Source organism: Salvelinus alpinus, chromosome 7 (genome assembly GCF_045679555.1).
Source record: "Salvelinus alpinus chromosome 7, SLU_Salpinus.1, whole genome shotgun sequence".
Classification (NCBI taxonomy): Eukaryota; Metazoa; Chordata; class Actinopteri; order Salmoniformes; family Salmonidae; genus Salvelinus; species Salvelinus alpinus.
Window position 1 is genome coordinate 68,843,047 of NC_092092.1, and position 13,440 is coordinate 68,856,486.

At 41.7% G+C, this 13,440-nt stretch overlaps 2 protein-coding genes across 3 annotated transcripts; both read right to left on the reverse strand.

Moving 5' to 3' along the window:
• Positions 1 to 2,143: 2,143 nt before the first annotated feature.
• Positions 2,144 to 6,791, reverse strand: rnf103 (ring finger protein 103). Its single transcript, XM_071411384.1, has 4 exons — positions 6,033 to 6,791; positions 5,573 to 5,721; positions 5,115 to 5,230; positions 2,144 to 4,534 (listed from the first exon to the last, which is right to left on the reverse strand). The coding sequence occupies exons 1-4, from the start codon at positions 6,256 to 6,258 to the stop codon at positions 3,013 to 3,015; spliced, it is 2,013 nt and encodes a 670-aa protein (XP_071267485.1). The 5' UTR covers positions 6,259 to 6,791; the 3' UTR covers positions 2,144 to 3,012.
• An 802-nt stretch (positions 6,792 to 7,593) lies between these two features.
• abhd18 (abhydrolase domain containing 18) lies at positions 7,594 to 13,231 on the reverse strand. 2 transcript variants are annotated; one of them, XM_071411386.1, is made up of 13 exons: positions 13,060 to 13,231; positions 11,515 to 11,623; positions 11,318 to 11,402; positions 10,998 to 11,098; positions 10,429 to 10,504; positions 10,183 to 10,267; positions 10,049 to 10,076; positions 9,806 to 9,947; positions 9,607 to 9,696; positions 9,362 to 9,463; positions 8,826 to 9,177; positions 8,549 to 8,711; positions 7,594 to 8,453 (listed from the first exon to the last, which is right to left on the reverse strand). In XM_071411386.1, the coding sequence occupies exons 2-13, from the start codon at positions 11,604 to 11,606 to the stop codon at positions 8,399 to 8,401; spliced, it is 1,371 nt and encodes a 456-aa protein (XP_071267487.1). In that variant the 5' UTR covers positions 11,607 to 11,623; positions 13,060 to 13,231; the 3' UTR covers positions 7,594 to 8,398. The 2 variants fall into 2 exon arrangements, with proteins under 2 accessions (XP_071267487.1, XP_071267488.1); XM_071411387.1 differs by lacking the exon at positions 11,318 to 11,402 and having other exon boundaries at positions 13,060 to 13,175.
• Between the last annotated feature and the right edge of the window lie 209 nt (positions 13,232 to 13,440).

Here is a 13,440-nt window from a genome sequence, read left to right on the forward strand (position 1 = left end):
CGAAAATTATATTCGATCAAATAAGTATGTCATTCGCCACTCATATGCCTCCTTAGAACGAAATTGCTTATCTCAACAGGACATTTTGGCGGAGTAATGCTGCATTCAAGACAACTTCGAATTCGGAGAAGAAAAAAAACCTCATGACGTCAGTGATCTTCAGGTCGGTAAGTCTAGAAAGATGCCAGAGTTTCGGAGCTCGTTTTTTCCGAGTTCCCAGATTTCTTGAACGCACTGAAGTCGGAATTTAAGAGATTTCTGAGTTCCCAGTCTTTTTGAACGCGACATTCCTCTGCCAAAGATAATTTGTTGCAATGTCACTAGTTTTGTTTTTCAGGTGTGATAGGGATGTTTTTATTTATATTAAACTTTATTTAACTACGTGACTTGCGAATTCTTATTATTTTACAATAATAGCCTACCCCGGCCAAACCCCAACCGCGTTGGGTCAATGGTGCTCCCCCCTATGGGACTTCCGATCACGATCGAACCAGGGTCTGTCGTGACACCTCTAGCGCTGCGATGTAGTGCCTTAGACCGCTGCACCACTCGGGAGCCCGAAATGTTGATCGCTTCTGCAACACCATAGATTTATGTGGGGAAGGGCTCATTATGAACGCGTCATACATTGTTTATATGCATTTGCAATAAATCAAATAAATTAAAAAATGTGAAATATTTGTTCCAATGGTAACCAAAAATATGATGCATAAATATTGATGTGGTTCTTCCTTCAAGGCAGCTGTCAATGATCACGTTAGGCTGCGTTTCATTTGATTTTTTTATGTCGGTTTGATCGCGGGGGAGACACTAGTAATGTCTGCAGTTTTCGGTTTGTTTCAAGCGTATTAGTCTATAAATAAATATCTTATCCAAAATGCGTCATCTCTCCCATATCTTATTCGACTAGTAGTTGTTCTGAAGTGTATTGTTTGACCACATTTTACTCCCTCCTATAGGTTTAATATAACACACATACATTAATTGTTCATTTCGGTTGCCTATCCTGACGTGAAGTTTGTTCTATAGAAAGTATTTGACTAGTGATAAAATTAAGGAAATTAGAAGGGGGGAGGGAGATTTCGGCAAGGCCATTTTCTTGCCTGCCGAAATCCCCCCCCCCCCCTCTAATTTCCTCACTAGATTAAAATACTTTGTGGCACACATCAGAGTCAAATACTTTCTATAGAACAAACTTCACGTCAGGATAGGCAACCGAAATGAATCAATGTGTGTTATATTAAACATAGAGGGAGTAAGATGTAGGCAAGCAATAAACATTTCAGCTACTAGTCAAATAAGACATGAGAGAGATGATGAATTTTAGCAAAGAGATTTATTTATAGACTAATACATTTGAAACAAATAGCCAAACCGAAAACTGCAGACATTACTAGACATAAGGCATTCTTAGGGAGATTTTCGGCACAACACCGGCAGCTTTGGGGAAAAACGACTTAGTTGTAGCTGTTGTTCACACGCGCATCTGCCCACTCATTAATCTCTCATGTACATAATTTTACTGCAGCGTAACGTGTTTAGCCACTCATAGTTTTTTGAATGTTTTATTTAACTAGGCAAGTCAGTTAACAAATTCTTATTTACAATGACAGCATACACCGGCCAAACCCTAACCAGGACGACGCTGGGCCAATTGTGCGCCGCCCTATGGGACTCCTGATCACGGCCGGGTTGTGATACAGCCCGGGATCGAACCAGGGTATGTAGTGACGCCTCTAGCACTGTAATGCAGTGCCTTAGACCGCTGCAACACTCGTGTCAAACCTGATCTCACCTGCATTCAATAATCAAGGACATGCATTTCCATTGTTTGAGCGGTCATTCAACTATCTTGTCAATATAATAGATAATCTTCAGTTATTTTGTCATGGTTAGTGCTGTCCGGTATCCTAAGGACATCCCTACCGTAAAACCTAACCATTTTACTTCAATGGGGCGACGTCAGAGTTGGACGTCCGTTTACCAAGGAACATTTTGTCATAGGCTGAGCCGAAATGGCAAATGTGTGGTCTTAACAAATGTTTGCAGGGAGATAACTGTAGTTACTTAGAAACCTGTACAACCGGTACCTGGTTTCTGGGTTCAGGAATGGGAAATCCAGCAAATACCAACCGACAAGAAATTCCAGATGAACATTTTTAGTTTATTTTAATGAGTAACATGTTACATGTCAACACTTCCAATTCTCTTTTCAAACTCGAACACAGATGACAAGAACAAGTGAATAGACTTGTTGGGATCCCCTACCTACATGATGTTAATCCGTTAAAAAACACAGACAAGAGGCATTGACATGCTCCAACAATACATGAAAACTGAGTCAGCAGAGCTGCATAGCACATCGCTTCAAGGGTCATTCCATTATGAACAAAAAACGTTTTCGTGCTGCAGGGTAAGAGAATGCACTGATACAATTAACCTTAAAAACCAAATCACATGCCTGAAATATAACTTTCTAAATACATCTGGGAATGATTGGCTTCAAGGCCCATATATAGAATTCTTAGGTAGTAGAGCAACTCCACATCAGATTGATACTGATCATGAATAAAGTAGACCATGTTGATAGACAAGATTGTGCAAAGAGAGGACAAAATGTATCCTACTTGGTTTCCTATACGTTTCCTTGTTCATAACAGTTCCGAAACTTTTGTTTCTCCAAATGACTTTTTGGGGTGGGGCAAAACATCAAGATAGGGCATTAAGGTCTCTTCATGACATAGTTTAAATGCATTTTTGATCATCTACTATCTGAACAAAAGCCAGATTTAATATATTATTTAAGCTATTATTTTTGAGTGAGACTAGTAGTATTAGAAATACATTTCCCCTCGCAATGGATATACCCTATTGTGTGTAGGTTTGGTTTACACTACCAAAATGTTTAATGAAAACCAACTACAAGGATCCAAGGACTGACGATGGACACATCAAGTATTTCTATAAGTTAAGTGCAGGACAGGAGACAGGTTGGCAGACAGAAACATTCTGCTATTCCTGCTGCTCCAGTAGGTCCAGACCAGATGATCTAACTGGCTTCCTCTTGTAGGATGGCCCCCTGCACACCGGGCAACAGTGCTGTCCACCTGCCAGCCAGACCACAATGCACTGCTGGTGGAACACGTGGGCACAGGGCAGTCCCATGACGATGCAATCAGTCTCAAAGTTCTCCAGACACACAACACACTCTGTGCAGTGTATCATGTCACTGGGCCATTGGGACCAATCTGCTTGTTGCTCTTGTGCTTCCCTTTTCATGCATGGTACATCCCCTCCATTTTCAGAATGACACCATGAATCAGCGGCACAATCTCTCTCTTTACCACAGCCATGTTCTTCATGCTCACTGTTTAAGCCTTGGGTCTGTCCTCCTGTAGTGTTTTGTATGTTGCTGTCCAGATCTCTGCCGCTATTCTCTTCAGAGTTTGGCCCACAGACATGTGTGCACTTGAACCTCCAGGTGGGCAGGTTGTTGATGTAGTCAATGGGGATAAGCGGGTGAAGCCAGAGATCGGGAAAGGCCAACCTCTCCAGAAGGAAATTGGGGTCATCGTCCCAGTCAGACTCGTTGGGGAAGTTATGAAAGGAGGTTATGGGATGGACCAAGTAGCTGGTGTACCAATCCCAGAGGCTGGAAAGCCACTCCAAGTTATTGGGGTTCTCTTCTTCATTGTTGCATCTCCTCTTCTTCTCAAAGTAGTCGATGAGAAGCCCATGTGCTAGGTAGGTGCTGAGGAACAGGGCGGGGTGGGAGGAGTAGAAGGTCCAGTCGGTCCTCACCCAGGAGGCGATGGTGGTGGTGTCTGCGTAACGCAACAGCTTGAGGCTGTAGTCGTAGAAGCCCTCCAGATATGGCAACTGTAGGAACCCCAGGATAGGCAGCCAGGAGATGATGAGCAAGGAGTTGTAGGTCCCCAGCGTACTGATGAGAACAACGAAGCGCTTGATGGTGGCGCCCTGTGTTATGAACAGGTCCAACCAGGCCATGAGGTTGACCATCACTAGACTCAACACAAACAGGTCATTGACCTCTGGCTGAACCGAACGGAGGAAAGTGTCCATGGCCTGTAGGGAGATGAACTCTCCAATGCTGTTCCCATATCTGTAGATGCCCTCCGGCATTTTCAGGATGTACGATGGCAACTGTTGCACACCTATCTCTTCCAAGGAGGTTATATTGTCCCAGCTCTGCACATCTACAAAGATGAACTCAATCCGACCTGTGAACTTGACACTGAGTGCTGAAAAAAAGGCTGGAGGTTGTGCCAGCTTGGCAAATAGGAACATCTTTACTGGGTGCTTCTCACTGGGGTGCCACTCTTCAACAAGCTGCTGAGACATGCGGATGGTTTTTATACGGGACGCTACGTGTGCCGTCATCCACTTGAAGATGTGCTCTGTCTCAATGCGTCTGCCATTGTACTCTTTCAGCATAACCTTTCCTTTTGAAGCATAAGTCTGAGGCACAGACATTATAAGTGTGGATTTCATCCAACCCCGTTTACGACAATACCTGCAAGAGATAACAGGATCATCATCTAGGCTACTAATATGCAAATACTGATGTGGCTTATACCAGAATGCAACTTGAAGAATTACCATACACCTTATGGAACAGTGGGGACTGTGAAGCAACACAAACATAGGCACAGACATGCATACACACACGTACACATTGATTTTGTGTTGTAGATATGTGGTGTGGAGTAGGGGCCTGAGGGCACACACCTAGTGTGTTGTGAAATCTGTTATGAATATATTGCAATGTTTTTAAAATTGTATAACTGCCTTAATTTCTCCAGTCCCCAGGAAGAGTAAGCAGCTAATGGGGATCCATTTTTTATTTATTTTATTTTACTAGTCAAGTCAGTTAAGAACAAATTGTTATTTTCAATGACGGCCTAGGAATAGTGGGTTAACTGCCTTGTTCAGGGGCAGAACAACAGATGTTTTATCTTGTCAGCTCAGGGATTCGATCTTGCAACCTTTTGGTTACTAGTCCAACGCTCTAACCACTAGGCTACCTAAATACAAATAACATGCACTTAAATCTAATTAAGTATTGTGCAGTTCCAAGTATGCATCCAACTTACCTTGAGTCACTGGAGCAGTTAAAAGTACCAGTGCGAATTCCAAACTGAGAAACCTTTTGGACCATTTTACCCCAGTTGGCTTTGCTCAAAAGAGCATCTCGATCTTGGGCAATTACCTACAGAAAGAAATAAAGGATGATATGTTAACATCGGTGTTTAATGTAGGAATTGTATAATTTATTTCACTGCTTGATGTTTTGTGTTAATGTATCTTCATCCTCAATATGTGAAAAGTAGCAGACATTGAGGAACAAAGTACAGTGTTAAGAGTCAATACCACAATTACTTATTTTAGTCTGAAAATTTCAACAACATTTTGAACATTCAAAAATGTTCCTTCTGGAAGAGCTCCTACATTTTCTGTTAATTTTAGCTATGTGAGGTAATATATAAGATGCTGTATTACTTTTGGAAGAGGTCTAAAGGGGGCATGCAATAAAGCAATCATATCCACCTACCTGGACCAACCAAATGCCATCTTTGGTGTCCTCCACCAGCTCATAAAAGTGCATCTCCCCACTGAAGGTAGTGCTGGACTCAGACTGGGACTCAGCTTGCTCCTTTTCATTCTTGATGGCAGAGTACAACTCTCCTTGCATCAGGTCACCTAGAAAAATCACAGTTGTGAGGAGTACTGTTGCAGATCATGATACCCGAGGAGTACTAGCAGATCATGATATTGAGTACTAGCAGATCATGATACGTAAGGAGTACTAGTGAATCATGAAACCTTTGAGTGAGACAACTTTGACCCACTTTCTAGCAGCTTTCAGAATGGCAAGTGCACTGATACTGTCATAGACAGTTTTTCCACCACCAATATTGATTTATTTGTACGGAATTTAAAACAAGCCAGAGTAGATCAGATCACTGTATTTGCAAGTGTTTTGTTAACATTGGTTTGTCATGAAGCTTTACCTGACTTTTCGACTAGTTCTCTGACATCCCTCTTCTCTGCAAGCCCAGAGTATCCCAGTCCTCGACATTCTAGAATGGTCTTTAATTTATTGAAACTCAGGGTTACAGGATCAACCAACTGGGTGGCAAAAAGACCAGTTTCATACCAGACAACTGCTTCAAAAAATCTGGCCAAAACGAATAACACCAAAAAATACAGTAGGAGAAAAAATAGTTTTAACCACATCTTACACTGTAAGAGGGTTACTGTAGTTATCGGTGTAAATAGCAGGGTCAGAACCCGTATCTTTTCATTGGTATCTCCAGGTTTTGTTTAGCCTACTCGATGTAGCAGTTGTCACTCACTGCAACTTATGCTACAGTAAACAGTTAGCTAGGACAACTTCAAGGCTTATCTCGTTAGCTAGATGTATCAGGGTACAGACGCTCAAAACAAGGCCGATTTTAGGCAAATACACTACCCGATGCCCTTAGGGTAAACTATTCGTTCTCAGTGTCCACCATTTTCACAAATAGTTTCGGAAGCTAGTTACATGCATCTTGAACGCTAGCAAACGAGACGTAAGAATGTCCTTAGCTAGCCAGGTATTTTCGGCCCTGACAGCACAGCAAAATAATCAAGAGAAAAGCAATGTCACCGGAAGCATAAATAAAGTCCCCCACTCGTTAGCTCATTTCGCAAAACCATCTGATAGATTTTGATGCAGTCTGGTGATCGCTGTAGTCCTGATAATCGTCGTCTTTACGGCCAGATCAGCTGGTGTACATAAGTGACGCTGTCACTATACACGTCATAACAGTTTCCGGTTCCACCCCCACGTGCCGATTATATAACAATATCCTTGGTTCTAACTTAAAGTCCCTGTCGATAATTACAAAGGCCATGGTGTCCTATTGTACCATTCCGAAAGACTATGAATGACAGGAAAGTAGAAGATTTTAATATTTTGATGCTGTGGAACAAAAATAGTGTTGCTGTAAATTATAGGGTTGTACTCTAATTGCTACATGACTATCGGCTACAGATTGTGCCTGGCCCCAGAACCACTACACCAGATTCCATCTGGCCCTATTCTGTTGCCATTAGATTCTGTATGTGGTCCTATTGTGAAGTCATCACATCAGAAATTCTACCCCCAGAAATGGTCTGTCCCTGCTGTGATGTCATCTGATTCCTTCTGGCCCAAATGTCAGAGTTCTGTATGGCTCTTGATACTGTTCAATACAATATCAGAACCATCATTACAGAACTGTACAGATTCCATTCGTTTTGCTCATCTGGCCCAAACGGGATGGTTTTTATCTGTTCACTTCGCCTTGGTATACGTTCAACGTCATACACCCAATGGTGTCACAAAATATGTATATGGCGCAAACAAAACTTTCATATTATTCTTAAGGTCAACTGTGTTCATTGTTCACATAATGTTCATTGTGTACTGCACATGAATGAGCATGTAAACACTTGAGTTGCATTCCTGATTTGAGTAATGTTACTTAGATTTTGGCAAATGAAATGTTTTTGTAGATGTAACACACCTGAATGAAAAACAGACAGGAATTGATAGAGATTGACCTTTTTATTTCAGAGTTTAAAAACAGAAGGTCCACTGGAGTAGTAAAACATTGTTTAGGAACATTTGTGATAATTATAAAACATTTGGTTTATGAGGGAGTAGACCATTTACTATTAAATTATACTATTAACTCTGTGTTTACTCCAATACTGGAGCGCGACTGTCCTGTAGGTTAACTCCAACCCTAATCTAGCACACCTGATTCTAATAATTAGCTGGTCGATATACTGAATAAGGTTAGTTACAACTGGGGTTGGAGCAAAAACCCACAGAAGGGTAGCTCTCCAGGAACAGTGTTGGAGAGCCTGCTCTGACACAATATCCCCCATCTAAACTTTTGTAAGAAGTAGCAGGTGTATAACATGTTATACAGGGCAGGATCAGAAATATTGAGAATAATTCAATGTGGGGCAGGACAGGTTTGGGGGAAAGATATGAACATGTTAAGATAAAGTGAGGCGCATCTTGATCAAAGCCTTTAGTCCTAGAATAACGGGTGAAGGCATCAACATGACTAAAGATGGGTTGAGAAGCACAAAGTGTGGAATTGGCAAATGTGGGATCATGTGTGCGCTTTAGAAGACATCTATACCCATATAAACAATAGATTCCATTTTTTACATAATTGTCATTTCAGTAGCACCACATTGTAAGTGTATGGATAACATGTTACAAATGTATCCTTCATGATTTGTTTGACATTCTCAAATTGTACTGCATACTTTGAAATTATTTACAAATTAGAAAATGGCATCCTTTTCCTGTGAGGATGAGTTTCTGTTTTAGTGGCTAGGTATTGGAATACTTTTCAAGGTATCGGTCGTAGGCATCATAGATGGCTTGCCTGTAAGACAAACATACCAAATAAGTATTTCAGAATATTACAGAAAGACAACAATGGGCATCTGTCTCTGTGAAATTGTGGAACCATTTACTCACCGAAAAAGTCCCTGTTTGAAGAGGTAGGCGCTGACGTGGCCACCGTTGAGATACCGCACCTCACAGCCTGGCCAGATCTCTTGTAGACTGCGCACACCGGTGCGTGGAATATAAGCATCTTCCTTTGCCTGTATCACAATGATCAGACTGGGATCCAACGGCACTGGAAAACCAAGATAGCCAGGTTTGAGTGTTACTCAATTGAGCTAAACAAGTTATACTGCACAGCAGCAGCATTTTTTGGGTCCCAGCTCTATAAGAATCTGTCAAGTCTCACCTGAGAAGTTAGCGATGTGTGTGCACTCATCCATGACACCCTTCATAAAGTCCAGAGACTCAATGTGGAGGGACTGGCGCTGCCACCCGCTGCCACTGCCCTTGTTGATGTTGGTGTGCTGCATGTTCACAGAGGAAAGAATCTGGTCCAGCCCATGATCGTGTTCCCGTCCAATCAGTTGGTCCTGTCCATTAGCTTCTTCCCCGGCCCGGGAGTGCAGGGCAGAGGTGCGCAGCCCCATGCGGTCCCTCTCGGGGGCATGCAGACCCAAGATGTCCGTGGAGAGATCCAGACCAGAAAGCGTGTCAAGTGAGCTCTTTAGAAACTCCTGACCCATCTTGAAGGAATCAACCTGAAATTAAAGGTTGTCTTGTCAATTATGAACCAATTGACTGCACTAATAATGTACCAATTATTAAATAATGAACCAATCTGTAAAGCCATTTATAACAACTGCTGTAAAATTGACATCTCAAGCTATAAAACAGATGGTACGATATGTAGACCTAACATTATGTTATGGAATTAAGGTTTACCCCACAGTACTCCAACAGTCTGATGATCTCCTGTTCGTACACAGAGTGCATTGCATACTGCTTCTCCAGTTCCCTCCAGTTAACAGCTTTGCTCAAAACACCCTGTAAAACACAAAATATGTATTTCAGAGCACAGCACTTAACAAATTTGGGCAGTTTACTGATTTGCTTTTAGTTTAAAAAAATAAATAAATTAAAGACTGAGAAATGGGCTTTGTAAATGAGATGGATAAAGGAATACTTACTGTGGTAAAAACATTGGAAGCTGTGGTCCAGGAGAGACAGGGAATCAGCGGTATGGGCTTTGGCCAGTTGGTTACAGCTAAGGATGCCATCTGTGAGAAGATGAGAGCTTCCATTGATTGTTCTATCTCCTTTAGGAATTAACTTAAACTGATGTCTACTTTTGGTAATAGAATGAATGATTGTGCGGCGTGTACTTACATGCCCTCCCATTGAGATACCAGTCATGCCGAGGGGCCAGTAGTCCTCCTCCCTCTCTAGCCAGTGTAGCAGCACTGCAGACTCCAGGATGAGTGCTGCTCCCATCACAAAGAGGTCAGACACATTCCTCAGGCTGGAACGACTAGACAAACACCAAGCACAAATCATAACGACATTGCCATGACACTCAAATAATGGTAGAGGTTTTGGAGAAAAAATGACAAGGTTATGGGGATGACTTACACTTGTTCTTTTGGTTTCCGGTATCCATGTACAAGTCGTAGTTAAGGAATTGGAATAAGAATATTTAAAAACAGTTTACAATGTAAATAGTATATTAATACTTATTTGACTATTTTTCTAATTAAAAAGGATATAATAAGGGTTTTCCAGGAGAAGTGAAGCCATTCCTGCCTCCTTTATCATGGGTCTGGCCATGAGGGTCCGCCTCTTCCAGAAGAACTGAAAATAAAGCTATTTTCTATGAGTGGTTGTACATCAAAGAAGGTTGATACCTGGTTTGTGCAGTTGATCAGGGTAAGCTATTAAATTTGATTGACAAATGTAACTACCCTGTTAGTGCAAAGAATATTATGAAGAGTGTAGTAGCTAATGTAACTTACATGATCTCCAGTCCCAGCCAAGTGAATACATACTGGCTTGTGGTTTTTCCACTTCTTTGGAACTATAAACTGGAACCTTAAAACACAAAAAAAACAGGCCTTGTGATTAGTGTCTGCTTTGATACCAAAGACTAAAAATGGGACCCAATGCCTCTCTGCTTGGCCGTTAACATTAAGGAGAAGGATTTGGGGTGAGGCCCTGCGATAGCATCCTGTTCGGAGGGAGAAACTACCCTATGGGCTGTTCTGGCTCAGACAAGGCTTCATACTTTACTTAAATCTGAGATCCGCATAAGGTGAAACAGCACCACTGGGCAACTTTTTGTTGTTGTATTATTATATATTTTACAGAATTTTATTTTTTACAGGTCAGGAGGAGGATCTAGCATCATGGGGGGAAAAAATTAAATCATAGTAGAATACTGTTTTTCTGTCAGTATCACTGCTACCGATACCAGCTTTGACAACAAAAACGGCATAAAATAAACTCAGAGGTAAGATCAAATTATTACTATATGGCAATCTGCAAAAGTTGACTAATCATTTAGTGACAGTATTATTTCCATTACCTGGCTTTGATGGACTCTGATGGCAAGATACCAGGAACAATGTGTTCCAGGGGAGATATGAAATACCCATTGTGTATTTTGCAGTCAGACTGGTCTTCTACCTAAGACAACAGCAAAAATATATATACAACTGCATGATGTTTCACCATAAAACAGGTTGAGTCAATGGCAATGTGCATATTATTCAAATGTGAAACGGCTCACTAGGATACAGACCAATGAAGAAAATTGGAAAGGCACTAAGCTTTCAGACCAAAATGCATTTGTTAAGACTTTAGGCTGAACAAAAACTCTATCAGATTGAAGTGAGGGAGGGGTACCTTGTCAATAAACACAGGATAGTCCTTAGGTACCAGTTCCTTACACTTCTCTCTATTGCCAATGATTTTCCTTAACTTAAATATTCTGTGGAAATATGAAAAGGTGGTTAAATATACACTGCCACAAAAATAAGAATTAGGTGAAAATGTACCTAGTGATTGCCATGCCATATGACAGTGGGGATATTTTAGGCTACCTTTTCAGATCGTCAGGCTTTCCCCAACCTTGGATGAAAAGCTTGGTGAGAAGAAGCTTTCTGTAAAGAACATCCAGCCGGCTCACACCCATTGACAATGATCTCTCATCTGAATGAGAAGCCAGAAAATAAGTCCATTAGATTTCACTTAATGTCTACCAGAAACATTTATCCCTGAAAACCAGAAACACAGGCTCTCTCGAACCCCATGGAGTTCACACAACAGGTGACAACAGGCGCGTTTAAGAGTGTCTGAGATCCTTCGTACGTGTAAATTCAGATTGCCATCCTAGCGTCGCCTTCATGTTGGTGCTAACAAGCAGCCTAGATAGTGCTAGGAATCAATAGTCAATCCAGTAGGGGCTGGAAACTATAGTGAGCTTCGAATGGTCAATAGCAACGGGATGTCCCGAAATGCAAGACAAAAGTTCAGATACCCCCAACTTGGGTCCAGCCCTGTTCACGCTCCTTTTGCCATACTTGCAGCGCCCAACGTCCCCCGGCCCACTTAATTGAAAATGAATGGGGCTCCGTTATTTCATAACCTCCAACGTTTTAGACCTGGGGTGGGCAAACTTTTTGGCCTGAGGGCCACATATGGATTTAGACATTCAATGGAGGGCCGCATTTTTGGGGGGACCAATTGTTCGTTAAAAATACATTTGCGGGGGTGGCGCAGCAGTCTAAGGCACTGCATCGCAGTGCTTGAGGCATCACTACAGACCCGGGTTCGATCCCAGGCTGTGTTTCGGAGGATGCACGGCTCTCGAACTTCGCCTCTCTAGAGTCGGTACAGGAGTTGCAGCGATGGACAAGACTAACTACCAATTGGAAACCACGAAATTGTGGGTAATTTTTTAAAATAATTTTGTCGTCCGGCTGGCCGTACTTTGCCCCCCTTGTTTTAGACGAACGTCTGGGAGTGAGCTTTGCGACAGCTGTACACAAATGTTTTTTTCCCCAACAAGGCTCAGACCAACATGGTAGTGTTGGCATTGTTTATACATTTAAGCTTTATAATGTCGAAATAAACATAGCTCCAACTCCCATGTCAAAATCAGTCCCAGAAAATAAAATGTGTATAGTAGCCTCAAATGTAACATATATCCACTCTATAAATTAATCGCGCCAAAGTTGGTTCCTGTTCCAGTCATGTCTTTGGTCACGTTCGCGTAGTCAAACAAAAACACCCTAATGATTGGTTGACAATAGAGTCTCCAACAATGCAGGCGACGGCTGCAGGATGAAGTTGGTAAAGAGCATTTAGAGACACTTGCAGTCTAAACTTCATGACCTTAGATCACATGATTTGTCAAGTTCATGCAGCCGCAAGTCGGACAATGATTAAATAATACAACACACGTTGTAAGGCTATGACCAACGATGGTCACTGACTTGACAAAAGTGATCCACTCCAACACGCCCAACGTTAGCTATCGTGAATTAACAGGTCTTACCATTAAATTAATTGTTGTTTGCCGACGTAACGCCTAAGGTAATCACGAGAGACAACAAAAAATAGGCATTAGAAAGAGGATATTATACCTCAAATTGAAACGGAGTGTGGTGGCCTTTCGCTGATAACTCAGTCTTGGAATTGCATGGTTATCGTAGAGGACGAATTCCACTACCGCTGGGCTCCCCACGTCCCAGCGTGCCATGCGAATTGTGAAACGGATGTAGCTATTTCTTTTTCTGTGGTGTTTGTAAAAGTCACTTGGAGATTGCTGCCACCTTTTGACAAGTAATAGTGACAAAAAATACATGTATACGCTACTCATACAGAGTTTACTGGTGCAAAATAAACTTTTCTTAACTGTTGGATAATAAAACAAAATGTGTATTTTGATGTCCAAAAATGTTATGGTGTGACCAATGATATAAATATAATTGGGTGTGATTTGACATATTGGATACATTGAGGAG

Coding starts and splice junctions, on each gene's coding strand:
- rnf103 (XM_071411384.1), bottom strand. CDS start 6,258: ATGTGGTTAAAACTATTTTTTCTCCTACTGTATTTTTTGGTGTTATTC. Junction 5,722..6,032: donor AGAACTAGTCGAAAAGTCAG/GTAAAGCTTCAT, acceptor TGATTTTTCTAG/GTGACCTGATGCAAGGAGAG. Junction 5,231..5,572: donor ATGGCATTTGGTTGGTCCAG/GTAGGTGGATAT, acceptor TTCTTTCTGTAG/GTAATTGCCCAAGATCGAGA.
- abhd18 (XM_071411386.1), bottom strand. CDS start 11,606: ATGGGTGTGAGCCGGCTGGATGTTCTTTACAGAAAGCTTCTTCTCACC. Junction 11,099..11,317: donor ATCCTGTGTTTATTGACAAG/GTACCCCTCCCT, acceptor CTGTTGTCTTAG/GTAGAAGACCAGTCTGACTG. Junction 10,268..10,428: donor TGGCTGGGACTGGAGATCAT/GTAAGTTACATT, acceptor CTTTATTTTCAG/TTCTTCTGGAAGAGGCGGAC.